Source organism: Pelobates fuscus, chromosome 3 (genome assembly GCF_036172605.1).
Source record: "Pelobates fuscus isolate aPelFus1 chromosome 3, aPelFus1.pri, whole genome shotgun sequence".
Lineage (NCBI taxonomy): Eukaryota > Metazoa > Chordata > Amphibia > Anura > Pelobatidae > Pelobates > Pelobates fuscus.
The window spans coordinates 320,005,917-320,032,005 of NC_086319.1; the positions used below are offsets into that span (position 1 = coordinate 320,005,917).

The 26,089-nt window shown below is 38.7% G+C and overlaps 1 protein-coding gene across 1 annotated transcript; it reads right to left on the bottom strand.

The window, feature by feature from the left end:
- Window positions 1-1,599: 1,599 nt before the first annotated feature.
- Window positions 1,600-25,151, bottom strand: CIB1 (calcium and integrin binding 1). The gene is made up of 7 exons (XM_063445649.1): window positions 24,953-25,151; window positions 20,401-20,435; window positions 17,645-17,747; window positions 16,049-16,202; window positions 4,620-4,738; window positions 3,241-3,329; window positions 1,600-2,671 (listed from the first exon to the last, which is right to left on the bottom strand). Exons 1-7 carry the CDS (start codon window positions 25,001-25,003, stop codon window positions 2,650-2,652), a joined length of 573 nt encoding a protein of 190 aa, XP_063301719.1. The 5' UTR covers window positions 25,004-25,151; the 3' UTR covers window positions 1,600-2,649.
- Window positions 25,152-26,089: the final 938 nt, after the last annotated feature.

A 26,089-nucleotide genomic window follows, 5' to 3' on the forward strand; every position in this document is an offset into this window, starting at 1 on the left:
ACGACTGGCCTAGGAAGCAACAAAAACTGTTGCATAAAATCACGTTAGCAACCAGACTTACCATGGCACAGGCTTGGCTTAAACCAGAAATCCCCCAGGTGACCGCACTAATTTCTAAAATAAAGGACATACGGGTTATGGACGACCTCACAGCACAAGTGAGAGGCAATATAAAATCATACGAAAAAATCTGGGAAATGTGGATGGCTGGTGACTGGGGCTCATAAGTAAACCATACTAGGACCACCCCACTGACACACTGCCTTCCACCGCTAACACGCTTGACTGGTAAGAAGTGTCACACCTCCTGCACGACGCTCCGATGCTCACCATGAGACTCCGCTCCTACCCCCCCCCCAGACTATCCTCCCCCCCCCCCCCCCTCGGTTAATTCCTACTAGAGAAGATGAGGGACAACAGGCTAAGTCTACTCATCCGCAGCATCGAGAGGACTTACCCATTAAGTGTCCAGCCAACGAGCAGTGTTTGATGATACATGAGTGGATACCCCACGCTCGGAGCACAGGTCTGGGCTACGTGGCTCGTCCCTCCGGGCTGGACACTACATGGTTTAATCAAGTTTACTTAGCCACTTCTATAGCATGCACATTTAATATGTTTTTGTTCTTTATGTCGTTCTCTTTTTATGACTTTTGTCGTTTATCTACATGTACAATGTATATAATGTATAACCGTGACACCAATTAGCTAACACTAACGAACCTGAGAAACTATATCTAAACCGCGGACGCGGTATGTTCCAGTGCCAATTGTACACAAACCATTGTAAACAGGGGAACTTGTAATGTAACTTGCGATGTGTTATACGAAGAAATACCAATGTCACTCCAAAAATAAAGAATTTGAAAAAAAAAAAAAAAATGTTACATTACATAGACTCAGAAATGAACAACTGTCTGATGCTTAATAAGGAAGCAACGCAAATAATGGTCAGCTTACTTTATTAGCGGCAGTCATTACTTATAAGTCCCTTTTCACAGAGCAAAAATATAAGCTCAGTGGAGAAAGCGAATCTTGTTAGCACAAAGCAATCCAATTAATTAAAATCATTAAGTACTCCATTATATCACTGTATTATAGTTGATATATTGAGATAACATGGAAATCCTAAATGTTGCTAGAGTAAACGGATGTTCGAGATGTTAAATGCAAAAGGCTCGGTTCTCTGGAACATTGGTACCACTTTTAACACTGTAAGCAGGAGTCACGTGGACGTGACAAAGGCCTCTCAAGTAATTCTACACTAAAAGGCCAGATGCCTAACATGTGCAGACCAATTCAAGTTCAAATTACATACCTCGGAATTTGCAAGTAACCTAGGTCATATATTTTTGGATTGCTCAGCCCCCTAGTGGTACCAACTGCTATAATCACTAAAGCAATTTTGTCCATTTGAGATCAGAGGAGTGACTTTAAGGATACAGTTAATGAAGCCCACTTGAAAGGAAGCGGATAAAAGATTTAAAAAAATAAAATAAAATAAATGAATGCCCTACAAAATGACCAGGATGACCAAACCATGCACATAATTACACTTAATTATTACTTATATACAGAATTGCACCAATGAAGCTGAAGGAAGTTAGATTTATTTTTATTACAATATATTTCTGCTCTACAGAAAAATTAATTATAAATAGTGCAAGTTTAAAAACCAGTAGTCATTTGTTTTGAACAGTGTATAGAAAAAAATAGAATCATTTAATCACAATATGATGTTCTGGTGTGAAGTATGAAATGTACAGCGTCCATGTATGTAAAATTATTTACATTTAACAGTAATGACCATTTCATTTTTTTTTTTTCACAGGGAAGACCACATACCCGTTTAATAGCAATCATTCCTAGAACGAGACAAATGTATCTTAAAATTCTCCAGTTCCAGTAAACATTTCGTTTCAGGGGGTACAGGGGGTACAGATACTACATCGGTAGTGTATGGTATATAAAATCAGTATTTACACTGACCAGACCAAAGAAAGCGCACTGCAAAATACAGAGATAAGATGATCTTAGACACCCCAGCTATTGTGGACAGTTTTTTCCCCGATGTTGAGACAGCCAGACACCTGGAGTGCGAAGGGTTAACCATCAATAATCTAAACATATACTTGACATGGAGAAGTATTTAAGGGAATTACTAAATACAGACACAATATCAAGTAAATAGGAAAAAAAATAAAATAGAAAATGAAATTATATATATGTTATGGTTAAAATGGTCTTAGTGCCAGGTCAGCTAAAATGGGTGGTTTAAAAATTCCCATTATGATAGAAAGTATTTCTAAAGACTTCATACTGTATTAAATGAATAGCTGTAAACCAAGGTGTACTGTACAGAAATACCCTCTGCCTTTAGAGCCCTTCTGAGACCTCTGTGCCTTGTCTAGAACTACACACATAAAATCAGTCGTATATATTGAAACACAAACAGACTCAACAGATAAAACTATTTCACTCCACGGAGGTTTGTGACGGTTTGTTCATAGTAGAACTTATCTCCGTAGCATTCAGGTAGCTGCACTCATTGGGTTACTTGCATAGATTGGAGAAGGGAGGTATTTACAAGAGACAGATTCATTCCGTTGGCAAAAAACTAATGAGACTTAAGTCATACTGTTGATTCAATCACAGCACAATCTTGAAAGAACTGAAAAACAAATGACAAAACAAAGGTTAAAATGATGTAACCTTCACCTTAATGTTGGCAAAGACAGCTAATCATATAAAGAATAAGGACTTGCAGTTACAATTTGGTCACCCTGGATTTTTTATATTACTGACCACTTACAAAATTTTCACAACTTTTATCCAAGACCAGCAATTCCATTGCCTAGTGGTGTTCTACCCTATGTATTTTCTATTGTCTTCTGTAACTGTCCTTGTTCTCTGACAAGCATAGAATACTTCATTATAATTGCATAAAATGATATTAAAAAAGAAATGATTAGTTGTTTCCATTTATACGGAGACGAGGCAGACCCCGGCAATTGTTCAGCCAAGTATCTTTTTACAATATATCAATTGGGCAATGGATCAGTACCTGCTTGGAAGACATTTCTTTTGGTGAAATAACCATTTTCTATATTTGCCCATTTCTTTCCAAATTGTGACAAGCTGATTATAATTTATAATTTGTTTGCTGGGCTATATTTAAAATAACAACCGTTTTAGATACACAAACACACACACTATAGAGGACAGCAGTAAAATATATACCTGACAAAGTCAGGTGATCGGGAGATGACATGCTGAAATTCCGAGTGATTGATGGTTCCATCCTTGTCAATATCAGATTCTTCCAAGATCTGAGAAAATGTAGAAAATACATATATCAGAACTGTCAACACAAATCAAACCTTTTTACCCAGTGACTATGCAGTGCTGAAACACGTAACACTTATAAGAGAGACAAAAACACTCTCTTATGGGGAAAAACAAAAAACAAACACAATGTAGACCTTTAAAAGCTGCAGTATAAATGTTTCAGGTTGCATTACTTGCAGTGTTATAAAAGCAGGATAGTAGGGCTGGACTGTACCATAATGCTGGTGAAGCATCAGGGAAGATAAAGTCCACAACGTCAGGAGTGCTGAAGGTTGCCTACCCCTGTGCTAGATACTTTTTTATAATAGGATATCTCAATGGATTTTCTCTCCTCTTTAGTCAGTCAGGTTTTATTGACAAGATGTTACACAAACCCCCAAGATAAGCCCACAAAATGAAGAGGGTTTCATTATCATCACTTTCATTCTCTTTGGGTAAAATGATTTGCCATTACAAGAAAATCCTGTGCAGGGGAGTAACGGGCTAAACGGGAGTTATGACCGGTAGAAACAGTGAGTTATACAGCTCTCCACAGTATTAGGAGACTTTGATGTTTAGTTCTCCAACTGTCTAAAATCCTCTATTGTTTGCACTGCATCCACCTAGCCAGAGGGATAGCAGATTTCCCTGCATTCAGTACCCACAAGATTAGACATTTCATAGTCTTGTAAAGAGGTGAGTTTGGTGAAGCATAGCGGCTGTATAAGAAGGAAGCAGTGAGTTTGCAAAGCACTCTGGAAAGCTCTTTCCAAAAATAAACCACTCTGTGGCAATACCAAAACATGCGGATTTCTTCCTTTAGCGATTATTGTTATCATAGCAAATAGTTAAAAAGAAATTAGGTGAGCACTGAAATAGAGATACCCAATCTAGTATAGCTATAAAATAAATGACAGTCCAGCACCCTGGGTATTAGCTCTCCATTTATTTAAAGCAACAGCATAAAAGAATGATGATCATTTGGCCAAACACTTAGTTAGCAAAGATGTTCGTGCCCACATGTTTATATCCGTAAACTTACAAGTCACTGAAAAGTGAGTGCCTCATGTGCTCATGGCGCTGGTCGCACATGCACATTACGTCCCCACGTTGGATGACGTTGGAGGAGGCAGAGGGCCCACTGGAATCGGGTGAGTAAATAAAGGTTTCTTTAAAACCTTTATATGTCCGAGGTGGGAGGGTGGGCCGCAGGGCACCACTGTGTTAGTAATACTAATGTATGCACAGTTGGTATGCATACTGTCATTTCCCATTGATCATTTCAAACTCACATTTGCAATCAGCTGCTTCATTTCATTTTGGCTTAATTTTGTGTTTTCCTCTTCCCCAGTCAAGTGGTTCACCAGTTTTTCTAGATCAGATTCATTCAAAGCACCATCACCATCAAAATCTGCAGACAGGAAAGTCACATGGTTTATTAGTATAGGGACCCTGCAGGGTACTCTACTCTGCCTCAGTGGTATAGCACCCCTGCCATAAGCACTGCTCTTTATATTGTATATCCAATAATCAAAACATAAAGTTATTCATCCACGAGCACATCTTTCTAATAATTTGCACTAGATTAGAATATAAATGCTCTATTTATCAAATTCAGTTATACTCTTTATTTAACATCAGAAAGATGAAAACTTGAACAAATACTACAGCTTCTTACAGCCTGGCATATAGTTTGTATAGTGCTATGTCGCACATTTGTTTGAATTCATGTTATAGTTTTTATGATGAATCCTTTGTAGTCAATAGCTCTAGCCCATTCCTGGCATTGACACTCTAAAACCCGAGTCACCAGGTGCAATGCACTGGATGTTTATTAGCATTAAAGGGATAGAAAGTTACACTATGAGCAGTTTTTTTCAATTATCATCTTTTTAAATCAGAAGTTCTCCGTGGATCTTAAAATTGGGCTCCCATGCTTTGCTTGGAACAGGTAAGTCATATTTCACAGACTCCAGATAACTGTCCACAATAAAATGTTCATGTGATCGTTCATATTTCCCATGTGCAATAGTGATCCCCTTATGGTTCAGGAACCAAACAAACAAATTGCCCATTTATATCCCCCGTACTTTGACCACCTCTGAGCTTGTTAACCCCTGTTGACCCTTCTTGGCACCTCCATCATCGTTTCACACCTCGTTATGTCAAGTGTTCGGCTGGGTGGGCGCTGTTCGCATGGACGAACACGTGGGAAATGATTTGGTGGCCATTTTGTCTTGTCGCACAAACGCATGCAGCAGTGTTTGGTCGACGAGTGCATGAAACTAAAATCAGATAGACTAACTCGCGAACACTGCTGAACTTCCATCCTCACCTGCTTTAGTTTACGTACCTCTCAGAAGAGCGTTGTTCGGTAGGATTGTTCGCATGAACTAGGCGAAAGAATCGCTACCTAGGAGCCAGAGAATCTGTTCGGTTTTTTATTTGTTTTTGGACTCCCAAAAGAGAGCAACCACCACCACATTTCTCCTGGAAAGATTTTTTGCAGGCACCACGTGTGCAGTTGGTCAAAACTTTACCCCGGTGGCGATTTGGCTGTGTTCGTGGGATCCGAGCGTTATTTAAATATGTTGGGCGCTCAAATCCAGGCTATCCGGGGATATAGGACTTGTGGGGGTCTCTTGTAATATTATATATGTTTTAGGGTGTTTTGAACATTGTACCTCTGTGCCTGAGAGATAATTAGTTTAAGCAAAAGTACACTATCTCCCAGACACAGAGACGCGGAGGAGGAGTTTGTATGTAACTGTACAGAGACCCCCTGCTGGGGTGGTCTGTGTATAAATTGCCTGTACCATGACCTATTAAACCAGTTCACTCCCAGCATTAAGTCTTGGCTAATGTCTGTGGGGGAAAGCTATAACAGCTTTAATTACCTGGCAGCTATAATCACTTAGCAGTTAAATCACTGAATCCGGCGCAGCAGAGTTCCAGATAGGGGAAAAAGAACATTCTTGGCGGCGAGACCCATGTCCCTATCCAGCCGGCCACCACATCAGGAATCTATGTTTTGCAAATTTTATGTATCTATACTATTATAATTCTGAGAATACTGAACTAATTTTAAAAATTTTGACATGTATTTGAGAAGCTCAAAAAAAAAAAAAAAACTATAAATTAGATATAATTTAGTGATCATTTCCCCTTCAAGGATGATCTGACCATGTCCTTGGCTGCTTTATTACTGTGACAAAACAACATACTTTGGTTGCCAAAATTTATTAATCTGCGTTCGGTAGATAAATCTACCGAACACCAACCACCCCCCTGGCTTATTAAGTTCAAAGAAAACCACAGGACTTAGTGCTCTCCCTGTGTGGCCGCCGTTTATATAACCGAACAACACGTGTCGCATGAAAAGAGGCAGCGGGACTTGGTCGTTGAGTGTCTGGAACTCCAAGTCGGACAATCGACCCCGTGAACACGTGGGCAACTTCGCGAACGCCTGCTTCTTTTCACAGACAAGCCAGGAGGAGAGCGCTATTCGGTAGGTTTGTTCCCACAAACAAGGCGAACAAACTCTACCAATGAGCCAGGGGAACCATTTGTTGTTTTGTTTCGGTTTAGAACTCCCGAAATTGAACGACCGCTACCACAGAAACTATGGAACTATTTCGGACAGGTGCTTCATGAGCGGTCAGTCAAAACTTTACCCCGGTAGCATTTCGTCTGTGTTCGTGGGATCTGAGCGCTTTTTGGACAACTTGGGCACTCAGATCCAGGCTATCCGGGGATATGACATTTATGGGGGTCCCTATATGTTTTGTGTGTATTATGTATTTTTTAATATTTTGTATTTTATGCAGAGTCATGGTGACTCAGAATTTCGTGGGCATGTTGTGGGAGTTTTTGGGGGAGTGTATACTGCACTCCTGAATTGCATAAAAGCCGGCTGTTGTACCTTTCATCTAGTCTAGGCTGATATTTGGGTATGTGACTGATGAACCGCTGAATGTACTTTCATGCTGCACTTTGATTCTTGGGAATGTAAGAATCAGTGCTTCGGACTGCGGGCTATAATCACTGCCTCTAGCTGTTCGGAAGCATAGGAACGAACGGTTATATGAAATACCAGCGCTCGTTACAATTACCCGTCATGAAAACTGACAGAGTTATGCTCTCTCTCAAGAGAGTCCAGCATTAAAATGGTATGCCTAAAAGTTCAGGGTAGAGTAGATCCCTGAGGTATATTGGACTACACAATGTTTTGTAATAGAACAAGCTACTGCTTGGGTAAAAGTGGAGGTCAGTATCCACCTAAAGTACATTTTGAAACATTAGGGCAATTTCTCCATTACATGCAGAGATATAAATACATCACATACACTTTTTAGAAAATTGTCCTAGGGGATAAACACTTAACTTCACCAAATGATATTGCAAACGCATTTGCAGAATTTTATAGATCTTTATCCAATCTAGAGGAGGTAGGGAAAAGTAGTGAAGAAATTGATAAATTCTTAGGAAATCTAAAACTTTCAAAAATTAATCAAAGGAAGTTGGAAATGTTAAATGCCCCGTTTCTATTATCTGAAGTAACTGAAGCAAAAGAGAATTTAAAACTGAACAAGGCACCGGGCCCTGACGGCTTTTCCGCAATTTTTTATAAAACTTTCTCTAGATTTATTGCCCCTATCCTTCTAGAGATGTTTAAGAAGGTATCTGATGATACCCCCTTCACCAATGAGATGTTGTTGGCATCAATTATTCCCATACCTAAAGTAGGAAAAGATTCAACACTTATTGCTAACTATAGACCCATATCTCTTATCAATTTAGATATGAAAATATTTTCTCAAATATTTTCTAATCAATTTAAAGAGGTTATTGGTGAGCTGATTAATGTTGACCAGTCTGGATTTGTGAGAGGGAGAGGTACTACAGCAAACACACGTAGGATATTCAATTTAATCCATAGAATAAATTAGCATAAATGGGGATCTGTTATTATGGCCCTTGATGCTGAGAAGGCCTTTGACAGAGTCAATAGGAGATTCCTTGACTCTGTCATGCGTCAGTTTGGCCTAGAGGGAAAGTTCAGATGTAAAACTATGCTGTTATATAGGAACTCCACTGCCAAGATAACTAATTCCTTTTTTGAGTCTGACCTTTTTGAGGTTAAAAATGGTACTAGACAGGGCTGCCCTTTGGCTCCCCTGTTATACATCCTCACAAATGAACCCCTAGCTACTTTGATTAGCCAGAATATCAATGTAAAGGGGATTAAGTCTCATAATGGGGAAATCAGGATTTCCCTTTTTGCAGAGGACGTCCTTCTTACCTTGACTGAAAGATCTCCTGACCGTACCCTTTCACTTCCCATGGGCAAAGGATACTATTGGTTACTTGGGGATTAAATTATCGTTTGATATTGACAGGATGATACAAACGAATTATGACGATCTATTAAAAGATTTGCAACAACAGGTGGATCAATGGAGGAATATTGAGACTTCATGGATAGGAAGATTAAATATGGCCAAAGCAGTCCTAATACCCAAACTCATATACTATCTTAGGGCGACTCCCTATAGACTGGGGAAAGGAATTCTTAATCAATTTCAAAATCTGATTTCTAAATACATTTGGGCAAACAAACCATCTAGGATAGCGTTCGATATCCTCCAAATGGATTTTAAGAAGGGAGGAATAGCATTTCCATATGTCGATAAAATCCATGAAGCATGTATGGCAACTCATCTCTTATTGTGGTTATGTCAGGATCGGGACAGGGATCCAACACGCAGGGTACAAAGAGTGGAAAGGTACGTATACCGGGCCTTAGAATGGCCGGACTAACGTACCGAGAGTAATAGAGAATAGTCAGAGACAAGCCGAGGTCGAGGGAACGAGAAGACAGATAAGCGAGAGACAAGCCGGGTCAAGGGATAACAGAGATAAGCAGGGTAGTACAACAAGCCGAGTCAAAACCAATAGAGCAAACTAGAATACCAGAGCACTGAGTGACTAGACAAGCTAGAACCACGACAGGGCAATGAGCTGAAGTGAGAAGTAAGCTTAAATACCCTGGCTCCGGATGGTAGACACGCCTCTGACAAGTACCGATTGGATATCGGACACTTGAGTGGCAGGTCGCTCGTGATAGCGTCATGACGTCACGTATTAAGCGTCCCGCTAGAAAAGGACGTGGATTCCTCGCGGTCGGTGTTTAAGTGACTGGATGAACCGCGAGGAACGAAGGAAACAGCTCGTTTGGACGGATAAACTACTAAGTCTCTACCTCTTTTAGAGGTAGAGGCCTCAGGTACCCTGACAGTACCCCCCCTCTCAGATACGCCCACCGGGCGGAAGGAACCGGGACGAGATGGGAAGCGGAGGTGAAATGCTCTGCGAAGGCGAGAAGCATGAACGTCCTCCTGAGGTACCCAACTCCTCTCCTCAGGACCATATCCCCTCCAGTTGACCAGATATTGCAATTTTCCCCTTGAAATTCTGGAATCAATGATGGAGCTGACCTCGTACTCCTCCCGACCCTCCACCTGAACAGGACGAGGTGAGGAAACCTTAGAGGAGAATTTGTTGCAAATAAGAGGTTTCAACAAGGAGACATGAAAAGAGTTAGGAATGCGTAAGGCAGGTGGCAGAGCAAGGCGATACGCAACCGGGTTGATACGAGTGAGAACCCTGTAAGGACCTATGTAGCGAGGAGCAAATTTCATAGATGGAACTTTTAGGCGAATATTCTTAGTACTCAACCACACCCTATCCCCAGGAACAAAGACAGGAGCCGCTCTTCTATGCTTGTCAGCGTGTTTCTTGAATAACGAGGAATTATGTAACAGAATTTGCCGAGTCTGATCCCATAATTTCTTCAGGTTGGCGACATGATCATCAACCGACGGTATCCCCTGAGAAGAGGAAACCGAAGGAAAAATTGAAGGATGAAAGCCATAGTTCATGAAGAAAGGGCTAGAGCGAGTTGAATCACAAACAAGGTTATTGTGTGCGAACTCCGCCCAAGGAATCAAACCGACCCAATCGTCCTGGTGTTCGGAAACAAAGCAACGTAGATACTGCTCGATCTTTTGATTGGTACGTTCAGCAGCTCCGTTAGACTGAGGGTGATAGGCAGAGGAGAAGTTCAATTTGATTCCCATTTGAGAACAAAAGGATCTCCAGAAACGTGAGACAAATTGAGAACCTCTATCAGAAACAATCTCCGAAGGAATCCCATGTAGGCGAAAAACCTCTCTCGCAAAAATCTCTGCCAATTCAGGAGAAGTCGGAAGTTTAGGTAATGGCACGAAATGGGCCATCTTAGTAAATCTATCCACCACCGTGAGAATAACAGTCTGTCTCTTGGAAGCAGGCAAATCTACGATAAAGTCTATGGACAAACAGGACCAAGGTTTCTCAGGAATGTCCAAGGGGTGTAACAGACCACAAGGAGATGTATGAGGTTGTTTAGTCTTGGCACAAGTCTCACAAGCTGCGACGAACTCCTCAATATCTTTTCGTAGTGAAGACCACCAGAAATCCTTGGATATCAGAGAGTATGTCTTGCGAATACCAGGATGGCCAGCTACTTTACTTTCGTGAAAACATTGTAAGAGCTCCAGTTGGAGTTCAGGAGGGACAAAGTTTCTTCCCTCAGGAGTGTTTCCGGGTGCCAGATGTTGTGACTTCAAGATCTGGTCAAGTAGCGGAGAATGGATTTTGAGACTGGTATTAGCAATAATATTGCATTTGGGTACAATGGAGGACAAAAGTGGTTCAACTGAAGCAGAAGGCTCATATTGGCGAGATAGCGCATCGGCTTTAGAATTTTTTTACCCAGGTCTGTAAGTCAGAACGTAATTGAAATGGGTAAGAAATAACGACCAACGAGCCTGCCTGGAGGACAAACGCTTGGCCTCTCCGATATAAGACAAATTTTTGTGGTCCGTTAGAATGGTAACAGGATGTAATGTACCTTCCAATAAATGTCTCCACTCTTTCAAAGCCTTGATAACCGCTAGTAATTCTCTGTCACCAATGTCATATCTGCTCTCTGTACCAGACAATTTTTTAGAGAAAAATCCACATGGATGTAATGGTTTATCAACACCCAACCTTTGAGATAGGACAGCACCTAAACCAGTCTCTGATGCGTCTACCTCAAGTAGAAAAGGCAGGGAAGTGTCGGGGTGAACTAAAATTGGAGCGGAAGCGAAAAGCTCCTTGAGAGTTTTGAACGCAAGAAGAGCTTCAGTAGTCCAATTCTTAGTATCAGCCCCCTGTTTGGTCATATTGGTGATAGGCGCGATAATTGAAGAATAACCCTTAATAAAGCGCCTATAATAATTAGAAAAACCAATAAATCTCTGTACGGCTTTAAGACCTTTGGGTAAAGGCCACTCTAGAATGGACTGGAGCTTATCCGGATCCATCTTAAATCCCTCCCCAGAGATCACATAGCCGAGAAAGGTTACCTGGGTTTGATCAAAGCTACATTTCTCCAACTTGCAGTACAAGCCATGCTGGAGAAGCTTGTGCAAAACCCTCCTGACTTGCTTGTGATGAGTCTCAATCTCACTAGAATGTATGAGTATATCATCTAGGTATACAATGACGCAATCTTGCTGAAATTCCCTAAGAACCTCATTTATCAGATCCTGGAATACAGCTGGTGCATTGCATAACCCAAAAGGCATAACTGTATATTCATAGTGGCCATATCGAGTATTGAATGCCGTCATCCACTCATGTCCCTGCTGGATTCTCACCAAGTTATATGCCCCTCTGAGATCTAACTTGGTGAAAATTGTAGAGCCCTTCAAACGATCGAAGAGTTCGGTGATCAAGGGAATCGGGTAGGCATTTTTAATGGTTATCTTATTTAGGCCTCGATAATCAATACAAGGTCTTAAAGAACCATCCTTCTTTTTAACAAAAAAAAATCTAGCCCCGGCAGGAGAGGAGGACCTCCTAATGAATCCCTTGTCTAAATTTTCGTGAATATACTCCTCTAGAACTGAGTTCTCTTTCGTAGATAACGGGTATACATGACCTCTGGGCGGCATGGTACCAGGGAGTAGGTTAATTTTGCAATCAAAGGACCTGTGTGGGGGTAAGGTATCGGCTTTCTTTTTGTCAAATACTGCCTTTAAATCTAGATACTGAGGCGGAATTTGTGTCTCTGTAGGATTGTCAGAGTTAGCCGAGGTGTTGGTTAAGCAGAGAGGTGAGACCTTCCGCAAGCATTTCTCTTGACAATTCTGTCCCCATGAAACTATCTCCCCTGACTCCCAATTAATAATAGGGTTATGTCTCCTCAACCAGGAGTACCCCAGGACTATGGGAATAGACGGAGAAGAAATGAGCAGTAAGGATATGTCCTCTCTATGTAGGATGCCAACAGTTAAGTTAATCGGTATGGTCTCACGGAAAATAACAGGCTCAAGTAACGGTCTACCATCGATGGCCTCAACAGCCAGTGGTGTCTCTTTTAACTGGGATGGAATAGCATGCTTGGCAGCAAAACCCTGATCTATAAAGCTCTCAGCAGCTCCAGAATCGATTAGTGCCATAGTCTTTACTACTCCCTTTTCCCACTTTAAAGAAACGGGTAACAGAAGCCTGAGCTCTTTGTAGTTGTGAATAGAGGACAAAGTAGAAACACCCAAGGCCTGTCCTCTAGAGAAACTTAGGTGCGAGCGTTTCCCGAACGATTAGGACAATTTAGGCGTAAATGACCTCTGACTCCACAATACATACATAAACCCTCCCTTCTCCTGTACTGTCTCTCCCTCTCTGTGAGATGAGTACTGCCTATCTGCATAGGTTCAGAAATACGTAAGTCCTCGAACTCAGAATTTTGAAAGGTAGGCGCTAGTTTAAAGGAGGGTCTACGGGTCCTATCTCGAGTGTTCTGCCTCTCTCTTAGGCGTTCATCAATACGAGATATAAAAGAAATTAAATCCTCCAAATTCTCAGGGAGTTCTCTAGTAGCGACCTCGTCAAGAATTACATCTGATAACCCATTCAGAAACACATCTATATAAGCCTGTTCGTTCCACTTAACTTCTGCCGCCAAGGACCTGAACTCTAGTGCATAATCCACAAGTGTTCGATTGTCCTGTCTAAGGCGCAACAGTAATCTAGCTGCATTGACCTTTCTACCAGGGGGGTCAAAAGTTCTTCTAAACGCAGCTACAAAGGCATTATAATTATAGACTAGTGGATTATCATTCTCCCATAAAGGATTGGCCCATCTCAGAGCTTTCTCAATGAGTAAAGTAATAACAAATCCAACCTTCGCTCTATCTGTAGGATAAGAGCGGGGTTGTAATTCGAAATGGATGCTAATCTGGTTCAGAAAGCCACGACACTTCTCCGGTGACCCGCCATAACGTACTGGTGGGGTAATACGGGAAGAAGCACCTACAGTGGCTACCTCTAGACCTGAGACTGCAGGAGAAATAGAAGGAGTACGTGTCTCCTCAGGTGGGTTACTAGCACGAGACAAAAGTGCCTGTAGTGCTAGAGCCATCTGATCCATCCTATGCTCCATGGCGTCAAACCTGGGATCAGAGGAACCAAGCTGACTGTTTGTACCTGCAGGATCCATTGGCCCTGTCGTAATGTCAGGATCGGGACAGGGATCCAACACGCAGGGTACAAAGAGTGGAAAGGTACGTATACCGGGCCTTAGAATGGCCGGACTAACGTACCGAGAGTAATAGAGAATAGTCAGAGACAAGCCGAGGTCGAGGGAACGAGAAGACAGATAAGCGAGAGACAAGCCGGGTCAAGGGATAACAGAGATAAGCAGGGTAGTACAACAAGCCGAGTCAAAACCAATAGAGCAAACTAGAATACCAGAGCACTGAGTGACTAGACAAGCTAGAACCACGACAGGGCAATGAGCTGAAGTGAGAAGTAAGCTTAAATACCCTGGCTCCGGATGGTAGACACGCCTCTGACAAGTACCGATTGGATATCGGACACTTGAGTGGCAGGTCGCTCGTGATAGCGTCATGACGTCACGTATTAAGCGTCCCGCTAGAAAAGGACGTGGATTCCTCGCGGTCGGTGTTTAAGTGACTGGATGAACCGCGAGGAACGAAGGAAACAGCTCGTTTGGACGGATAAACTACTAAGTCTCTACCTCTTTTAGAGGTAGAGGCCTCAGGTACCCTGACAGGTTACATGCGGATCAGGGAACTCAATCATGGCTTACTTTAGAACAGGAGGATAGTTCCAGATATAAATTGTCTGTTCTCTTTTGGTTGGGTATGTTGAAGCTAGGGGAATTGGACATTAAGTGTTTTTCCACTAAAATATTAATAGATATGATTAACACCTCCAAAATCCTAAATAAAAAAATTTAAGTTGGAGGACAAATTAATATATGGTGTTCCATTAGCGGTCCTGCAACACACAATGAATGACATATATGTTCAATCCTGGAAACACCTAGGCATACTGAAGAATTCTGATTTATGGGATGGGTCTAAACCTGTTCCATTTACACAAATACAAGCAAAATATAATCTTCCCCCCAGAGATCTTTTTCAATATTTAAGGATTACATTTTTTATATTATCTAGAATTGTCCCATAATGTCAATCCTCTTATAGTGCTATATAAAAAGAAGGGAGGGATTTCTAGATTTATTAAATTATTAGAATCAACGGAACAAGACTCCCATGTTACTTCCTTTTTTAAATGGGAACAAGATATTGGGGAATCATTTCCACTTTTAGAATGGACCAAAGTTACACTCCTAGTAAAACGTTGCTTACAAAGTGTCTCTCTTTACGAAACTCATCTAAAGATAATATATAGATGGTATATGGTACCGGCTAGACTCACAAAATATAATCTGCCTATTCTAGGATTTGCTGGAGATGTGGAAATAAGGAGGGCACTATATACCAAACATGGTGGGAATGTCAGGGGCTTAATAATGTTAAAATCCAAATGTTGGGCCTTGTTAACTCTATTTTTAAGGAAAAAAGAAATTAGCCCCCAACTCTTCCTTTTTAATATTGATTTTCCTTCACAAGACAAATATCAAAAATACCTTCCGACCCATTTTTTTTTTTGCCTTTAAAATATGTATAGCTAGGGCTTGGAAATCTTACATCCCTTTATCTTGGCATAATATTACGGAGCAAATAGATTATCAGCATAGGATGGAATCGAACCCCTTTTTTGGTACTAGGAACTTGAATAAACTATGGCCACCCTGGAAAAACAGACACACTATAAGATAACAAAGATTGTGACATTTTGAACCCCTTGTCGAGACTCAGGAACTTGATTTATTTTGTGTTTTTTTTTTTTTCTTTCTTTTTAGTTAGTTCCATTTTATCAGAATAATGATTATGTATATAAATATATCAGTTATCATTGTATCAGTTATATGGCTGAAGGATTATCGGAATAATGATTATGTACACAAATGTAACAGCTATATGGTTGAAGGATTTTTTCTATTAGTCTTGCAATAATGGCTGGCTATTAAAGCAAGTATAATGTGTAATTGGAAGATATTTTATCTATACATAATTGATGGTCTTTATTGAATACTATATTTCGTATATGGAAATTCTAGCTATTTTATGTTATATAATACTATTATGTTGATGTGTAAAGAAGTTGTGTTGGCGTTTTCTCATGATGAATGTCATAACTTGAATAAATAAAATAAATATAAAAAAATAAAAAATAAATCACATGGGCTAAAACTTACCAAAGATCCGAAAAGCATAATGGGATTTAACTTCAAGAGTAGCAGATTCACTAAAAGCACTGAGCATGTCAAGGAAGTCTTCAAAAGACATGCTGTCATCTCCCTGGTCAGAAGTAGAGAACACATGGCAGATGCGGTGTTTGAATGGATTTGCCTGTAAAGAGCAAAAACAAAATTAATGCTCTGTGTAGTTCTATTAGATCACTTATAGAGGAAGTGCATCATTTATGGGATAAAGGGGTTCCGCTTGAGAAAGGCATCAGGCAGAAACATTGTGGCTGTGACCCTTGACTCAAATCTTGATCACTTAACTTATGGTTACACTTGTGGTTTTATGGTATATATATGATTTTGTTAGCATATGCTTACATTGTATATATTAGGATATATTATTATATACCATGGTGATACTATATTGATACTTGATATTCATATTATGAACTTTATTAGCGCTGACTTTGACAATTCTGTATCGATAAATATTTTTGCATAATAGCAAATGTGTGCACTGGTTTATTTTTAACATTGTTGAAAAAGATTTCACCTGTATATATGAGGATTGGATACAAAAAGATTTACACTGTATGACAGACCACTTGGTGTAAAAACAAAAACACAAGGACCTCCAATGATGCTTTATCAGCCCTTGCAATGAACATTCATGTCTGTACGTGTTAACAGAATCAACAGATTAATTAAAGGGACACTATAGTCACCAGAACAACTACAGCTTATTGAATTTGTTCTGGTGAGTATAATCATTCCCTTCAGGCTTTTTGCTGTAAACATTGTCTTTTCAGAGAAAATGCAGTGTTTACATTACAGCCTAGTGATAACTTCACTGGCCACTCCTCAGATAGCTGTTAGAGATCCTTCCTGGGTCATGGCTGCCTAAAATGCATCCAAACATTCAGTATTCCCTCCCTCTCCATGCAGACACTGAACTTTCCTCATAGAGATTCATTGATTCAATTCACCTCTATGAGGAGATGCTGATTGGCCAGGGCTGTGTTTGAATCATGCTGACTCTGCCCCTGATCTGCCTCTTTATCAGTCCTAGCCAATCCTATGGGGAAGCATTGTGATTGGATCACGCTATCACTTTTGATGAGGTCAGCAGACTGCTCGTTTTTTTTTAGGCAAACAGCATGCAGATCTTCAGCATCTGTCTTTAATACAGTAAGATGTTGCTATATTTATGGAAGCATGCGAGGCCCAGGGGGGGCTAGATGGCGGTTTGAACACTATAAGGTCAGGAATACATGTTTGTGTTCCTGACCCTATAGTGATCCTTTAAGTTATTGCTATTAAAGCGTGCTGTTGCATTAACAGATCATACTTCAAAGCTGCATGGGAGATTTCACGTAATGATTAAAATAATAGAAATATCAACATTATATATATCCGAAGGACATAAAAAGCTAAAAAAAAAAAAGTCACTGTTCAACATTAAGACATGGATAGTACACTGCATCATGTTTCAAAAAGTAAAGATACCAGCTATTTGAGAAATGAAGAATGTGGAGAGGTAAACTGGCACTGCACACTCTAGAACGTCTCTTGCATGTTAAACATAAACCTAGAAAACATACGTACCTTTAATTCAGGTAGGGTCAAGAACCTTTCCGTGGGGATCCGAACTGATTCAATGTTGCTTCTGTTTTCTTTTTGAAGCAGCTCAATGAATCTTCTATAAGCCCTGCAGAAGAAAGGACAAATCTAAGAAAAGGCTAATGTTTCAGTAGATCATTTTATTACTATAAGCACGCTGCTCTTTTAAAAATGGATTTATCATCCAGACAGCTTTAGCAATATTAAGTTTATTTATCAATATGATCGACGCTGGTTATCTACCTTTTTAACCTTAATAAAGGTTTATGGCGAACACATTATACTGGTTTTATAGCCAAGGTTTCCTAAAATCCATTACTTTAGTCTCTAGGTCTCCCCCATCTCCAATGTCCTCCATTTCTCTTTGACCCATCACTGCTCTCCCCATCCATCCTCCAATTACTCATGCTTAGACCTTCTCTTTGCTCACAACACCTTGCTTCCTTTCTCATCTATAATACTGCTCTGTCTTCTCACCTTTCTTCTATATGCTTCAATCATTTTCATTGCCCTCTACACTGCTACTCTCCTACCTTTGTAGCACACTTTCTTCCCTGCTGTCTAGTTTATAAAGCAACATACGTCGATTATTTTTCAGCTACAGAGAGCTTTCACAAGACCTCTTGCAGACCCAAGAGCCATAATGCAATAATACCTAAGATGAACCATAATGGAGCAATGAGAAGGGTTTCTGCTACCAGAGCCCCCTTCCAGAAATTACTATGGCATGCCAGTCAAGCAATTGTAATGGCTCACCCTCTAGAGCCTGAATTTCAATCATTTTAAAGGAACACTCCACAAAAGTGCTTTGTGTCACATTTGTGACAGTTTATAAAAGAACCAATCGAAATATAAATCATAGTTTGGAGAAGAAACAACACCCTGGCTGTCAATCAGAAAGCCTTGGAGGTTTTCTTTTGCTTCTATGCTGGGATAAAAGGTGAGGACTTTCTATAGGCTTCAGACAAGATATTTGCTGCTTTTACAAGCTGTATTTAAATATATCCAAATGAAAAAAAAGCATAAATAAATGCATGTTTTTATTGGGGTTATGAATCTTTGATCTCTTGGTCCCCCGACGACTGCTCAAGGTGATATTTGGACAGCAAAAGTACTAGGTGCCTCTATGCAGGGTACATTACGTACATCTTGCCTACAGGTCTGGGAAGGCACAGCAGGGAGTCTATCTTGTTTCCTGGGAATGGTGCAATCAAGACCCCAGATAAAGTGCCACCAGGGTGGGACGAAATGTAAGGGAAATTGTATTGCATGGAGATCACCCTGGTTTGGGAATATAGGATTCTGTGTATAAATAATTGAGTTGTGTACAATAAAGATGTGTTCTACTCCCCTACATTCAGTTATGACTAATGTGTAAGGGAAATTCTATAATCACCGCTTTACAGGAGAGACGGTCTCCAAAGCAATAACCATATAACTTCTGCAGGGATCTATAACTATAATTGCTTGATCCAGGGTAGAGGTATCCAGACTTTGGCTAAGGGGTCTGACATGCTCCGGGGTCCCCTGCTAGAAGCGAGGAAGCTGACCTAAGAAGGCAAGGCAACACTATTGAGTAATTTGGAAATCTAATTAAATTGAGTGTTAAGTCGTATCCACAGAGTTAATCATTAATTTCAAATACTCTTAGAGGTGTTGCTTTTAATGGACATCTTAATCAGTAAGTTCCATATAAAGATGAAAATTACAAGTTTATATTTAAATGGATATTATTAAAAAAAAATGTGCATGATTTAGTTTATAACAGAATCATACATAGTTTACACCCAATAGTTTGCTGCCCAATATCCATTGCTTAGTTACATTTACAATTATTTATACAGCTCCAACATATTCTGTAGCGCTGTGCAATAAATACAAGACAAACATTTCATTCTAACAAAACACACATGACATGCAGAAAGAGTAGGTGAAGAGGGCCCTGTCCAAACAAGCTTACAATGTAAAGTTAAGTGAACAGCAATCTCAGTTGAACAAGGTTAATGCATTACCTGTTTAATAGTTTACAGCGGTGAATAGACTATTCTGACTAGGAGTGTAAACTTGTGACTATAGTGACAGAGGCAATCACATGCCAATAAACTAGAACAACCCTCAAGCAATGCAATATAACTTAACCACAGTAATGTGTACAAGGAAGTGAAATAGGTCATTTATTAACAGTATTCCAGTAAGACGTCTGTGAAGGCACGTGTTGCCCAGAGCCTATCAATTTCCTGGATACTCCACCTTTGATGCAGTTCTGCCCCCTCAGTGAGGGATCATCGCTGAGACGGGGTCTCTGTGAGCAGGCCTATCTGCTTGTTGATTTTGCTAATTTGCATACCAACATTATGTAAACTGACACATTTACGATCAGTCAACAGAGGGCATTGCAAGGCCATCGCAATGAGATTTCCAACACAGGTTACACAGCTATCCTAATACTATGTAACTATGGCCTTCTGCAGCAACAAAAACAAAAAAAAGTTTTACGTACCTGGAATACAGCACTGGGCTGTCCTGGTAGGAATCATTTCATATGTAATCAACATGATTATTAGTAGTCTGTACGTGGTAGGCTTGATTTGGGGTGTATTGTGCTCTATTTTGTACCCTACATCTTTTTTGACAATTGCAGCTGCTTAAGTCATATATTGCCATCTACGTTACTCCAAAACCACAGCCACTGGCAACAAGTTTGCAAGAATTACATGTAAAATATAACACACAGTACTTACAGAAGGATCTCTTGCTTTGTAAGGTAGGTCAGCTCCTAAATAAAGAAGCAGATATATGTTAGCACAAACTCCACCAGCATACATTTCCTTCCTAGTATCAAGAATGTTATTCACAAATTCTCTGGTGTCTCATAGATGAGGGGCATTAGTGAAATAAACAAGGATTGCACAATATGGGTCCTATGTTAGGTTGGCCACATCCGAGTCAGATAAGCCAAGTGGCCTAATGGAAAAAAAAAACAAAAAAACACCTTATTGTTCTACCACAGTTAACCCACTCAATAAAATGTTTAATGAAGTTGTGCAAATATGAATGCTGTCATTGCCTATTGTTACTCTATGCTAAATATTACTTGATATCACCAGCATATTTCCATGTTTTTCACCCCGTCGCAGGGTCTGCAGAACAATCAGCATAAAATAACTGAAAGCAAGACTACAGTTTAGAAATGAGTTATCTGGATTCACAGAAGCACACTGAGGGAGATAATGTGATCTTTGAATTATCCCTTCTTTATTGTGCCTTGGTAGGCACCATCTGTTTCCAAAATACAATATGTGGAGTAAAAGACACTTAACTTCACAAAAGTAAACTTCAGGAAATCATCTGAAGCAGACAAGCCAGAACTGTCACTAGTAGGATTTTTGCACATCTCAATCGCTTTTAGTTAGTTATTGGGTGTCCCATTCATTTAAAAAATAATAATAATCTCATCTGTTTAACTGTAACATATGGTTGTATGGCATTTCCATGCACATGCATTATTTTTTTTCACCCAAGCGTAATCAGCAGATAATAGTGTCCCTAACACAGAGGCAAGGCAGAGGTATGTTTTTGTTTTTTTTCTTTCTTAGACTTATGTCCACAGCACTATTTAACTCCGGCAAGCACTTCAACAAGGTTTACTGTGGTGAGTGAACGAGAAACTTTCATTTAAATAGAAGTGACAGTTCCCTTTTAACATGCAGGAACCATAACCACCCTAACATACTGAAGGGGTTATCACCAAAATCCAGTGCATTTCATCATTATTCAATTCCAATACCTATGCCCACAATAGTGAGAATACACTTTACTTACTTTACTTTTCTGAAAAAACAGCAAGGCAGAATGTGTACCAAATGCCACAGCAAATCAGATAAAGAATAGGTAGCTGAATATTGCAGTTTATTTACAGAAGGCCACATATTTCAGTATATTTACCGAGGGCCCCTAAATCTCCAGTAAGTATTCAGTAAGATGAGCCCAAGTCTGAAAACATTGCTAGATGATCTCTGCAGGGTTCCTTCTAAGAACTTGTAGTAATCTATTTAGTGGCCACACTTTAATTTCATACTGAACATCTGCAGGCTATGGTATTATGAAACTGTACATGATATTTTCCCTCTAATATACAGGTATTTCTTCCCCGCATTTGCATCGCTGCGACAGGGATGCAAGACTTGGTTTCTGTGTACAAATGCGAGTTACATTCGCAAGCGAAAAAAAAATGTCATCTTCCAGGTTTCAAAACTTGAAGAGCGCATTAAATTTGATGGCACATTAGATTCGGGTAAATATGGTATATACCCTCTATTTTGTTTGCACTACCTCACCCCGTTATAGAAGATCTATTACATTTTCCAAGGCACATAATATCACTTTCTGCGCTGGTTAACTGTGCATGAAAAGCACTGCCTTGTAGGAAGTAGGATTCATATGCCGCAAAAGGAAAACAAATTCTCCTTGATTAACAGAGTCCCATACTGAAACAATACTAAGATACACTACAGGGCAGAACTTTATATGTATTGCCCTCCGCATAAAAGAATAATTTGGTGTGTGTGTATATATTTGTTTATTTAAAAGCTTTCTTGTCAGTAGTACGGTCTGTATGGGTCCCACCTGCTGGACACTTTCACAGGGGGGGAGTCACTAATCATAGCACCCAATACCCTAATCCCCCATTAAATATCAGCTTTCCAGTAATAACTCTAGTGCTTCTGGAGAAGTCTGCCCTGTGTCCCCATACTATAACATTATTCCTAATAATATAATAATAATTACCATAGAGAGGTTTTTCCTTTACCCCCAAACTATGACATTATTAATAATAATATAATAATAATTACCCTAGAGGTCTTTCCTTTATCCCCATACTATGACATTCCCTGTGTCCCCGAACTATGACATTAATAATAAAACTAATAACCTGCCATACTATGGTAATAATAATAATAATAATAATAACCTGCCATACTATGGTAATAATAATAACCTGCCATACTATGGTAATAATAATAATAATAATAATAACCTGCCATACTATGGTAATAATAATAACCTGCCATACTATGGTAATAATAATAATAATAACCTGCCATACTATATTAATAATAATAATAACCTGCCATACTATATTAATAATAATAATAATAATAATAACTGATAGCCTGCCATACTATATTAATAATAATAATAATAATAACTGATAGCCTGCCATACTATATTAATAATAATAATAACTGATAGCCTGCCATACTATGGTATTAATAATAATAATAACCTGCCATACTATATTAATAATAATAATAACTGATAGCCTGCCATACTATGATATTAATAATAATAATAATAACAATCACTGATAGCCTGCCATAGTATGATATTAATAATAATAACTGATAGCCTGCCATACTATGATATTAATAATAATAACCGATAGCCTGCCATACTATGATATTATTAATAATAATAATAATAATAATAATAACTGATAGCCTGCCATACTATGATATTAATAATAATAATAACTGATAGCCTGCCATACTATGATAATAATAATAATAATAATAATAACTGATAGCCTGCCATACTATGATATTATTAATAATAACTGATAGCCTGCCATACTATGATATTAATAATAATAACTGATAGCCTGCCATACTATGATATTAATAATAATAATAATAATAATAATAACCGATAGCCTGCCATACTATGATATTAATAATAATAATAACTGATAGCCTGCCATACTATGATATTATTAATAATAATAACTGATAGCCTGCCATACTATGATATTAATAATATTAATAATAACTGATAGCCTGCCATACTATGATAATAATAATAATAATAATAATAATAATAACTGATAGCCTGCCATACTATGATATTATTAATAATAACTGATAGCCTGCCATACTATGATATTAATAATAATAATAACTGATAGCCTGCCATACTATGATATTAATAATAATAATAACTGATAGCCTGCCATACTATGATAATAATAATAATAATAATAACTGATAGCCTGCCATACTATGATATTATTAATAATAACTGATAGCCTGCCATACTATGATATTAATAATAATAATAATAACTGATAGCCTGCCATACTACATTAATAATAATAACTGATAGCCCGCCATACTATGATATTAATAATAATAATAACTGATAGCCTGCCATACTATGATAATAATAATAATAATAACTGATAGCCTGCCATACTATGATAATAATAATAATAATAATAATAATAATAACTGATAGCCTGCCATACTATGATATTATTAATAATAACTGATAGCCTGCCATACTATGATATTAATAATAATAATAACTGATAGCCTGCCATACTATGATATTAATAATAATAATAATAACCGATAGCCTGCCATACTATGATATTAATAATAATAATAACTGATAGCCTGCCATACTATGATATTATTAATAATAATAACTGATAGCCTGCCATACTATGATATTAATAATATTAATAATAACTGATAGCCTGCCATACTATGATAATAATAATAATAATAATAATAATAATAATAATAATAATAACTGATAGCCTGCCATACTATGATATTATTAATAATAACTGATAGCCTGCCATACTATGATATTAATAATAATAATAACTGATAGCCTGCCATACTATGATATTAATAATAATAATAACTGATAGCCTGCCATACTATGATATTAATAATAATAATAACTGATAGCCTGCCATACTATGATAATAATAATAATAATAATAATAATAATAACTGATAGCCTGCCATACTATGATATTAATAATAATAATAATAACTGATAGCCTGCCATACTACATTAATAATAATAACTGATAGCCCGCCATACTATGATATTAATAATAATAATAACTGATAGCCTGCCATACTACATTAATAATAATAACTGATAGCCTGCCATACTATGATATTAATAATAATAACATAGCCTGCAATACTATGATATTAATAATAATAATAATAATAATAACTGATAGCCCGCCATACTATGATATTAATAATAATAATAATAATAATAATAACTGATAGCCCGCCATACTATGATATTAATAATAATAATAATAATAATAATAATAACTGATAGCCTGCCATACTATGATAATAATAATGATGATAATAATAATAATAATAATAATAACTGATAGCCCGCCATACTATGATATTAATAATAATAATGATAATAGCTGATAGCCTGATGCACTTCCTGATAGCTGAGCCCAGTTACCTGATACTCGTTGATGAGTGATTTGGACAGCTGGCTGGATGAGCCCCCCATGATGATAATGATGATAATGATGATAATGGAGCTGCGGTCAGTGAACCCCTCACAGAGCTCGGCAAACACACCTCACCCCAACAACAACTCCGGAAACTTTCTGCCCCCCAGCCGAGCAACAGCTTCCGCCTTCAACGTCACTGCGTCCCCAGGCAACCGCGCATTACCATAGCCAGCTATAGAACAGCGCCCTCTAGCGGCCAAGTTAAGACGGTGCAGGAGAGTACAAGCGTGCATTACTATAGTCAGCTATAGGGGCGCCCTCTAGCGGCCAGGTAAAGACGGTGCAGGGGAGTACAACCGTGCATTACCATAGCCAGCTATAGAACAGCGCCCTCTAGCCGCCAAGTAAAGACGGTGCAGGGCAGTACAACCGTGTATTACCTTAGCCAGCTATAGGGCCGCCCTCTAGCGGTCAAGTAAAAGCGGTGCAAGGGAGTCCAACTAGTGGCACTGCTCACTGACTACATTTCCCATGATGCCTTTTATATCCAGCTATCTGAACATCATTTATAATATAGTGCAGATTTAATCTGGGCATCACTGCTTCTTGTGGGAGAAAACCACAAAATATCATGTCAGACATTATCTGGCATACCCTAGTACCCTCTACTGATCAACTTCCATGAAACTGAGTGTCTATTTCTCATATTTTATGCTCACAGACATTTTTATGGCATTTGGAATGCTTTGTTCAATGTTTGGATACATTGTTTTGGGTAATGATCTCATGAATAATCATTATAAATAGTATGTACCCCATGGACCTTGCTGTACAATAGCCACACTCTTACAATATCCACATATATGCTGTATATTATAATATCCACACTCTTACAATATCCACATATATGCTGTATATTATAATATCCACACTCTTACAATATCCACATATATGCTGTATAATATCCACACTCTTACAATATCCACATATATGCTGTGTAATATCCACACTCTTACACTATCCTTCAACAAGTGTGACAAATAACCAACAATCTGTGATGTGGAAGTTAACCCCTTAAGGACACAGGACATGTGTGACATGTCATGATTCCCTTTTATTCCAGAAGTTTGGTCCTTAAGGGG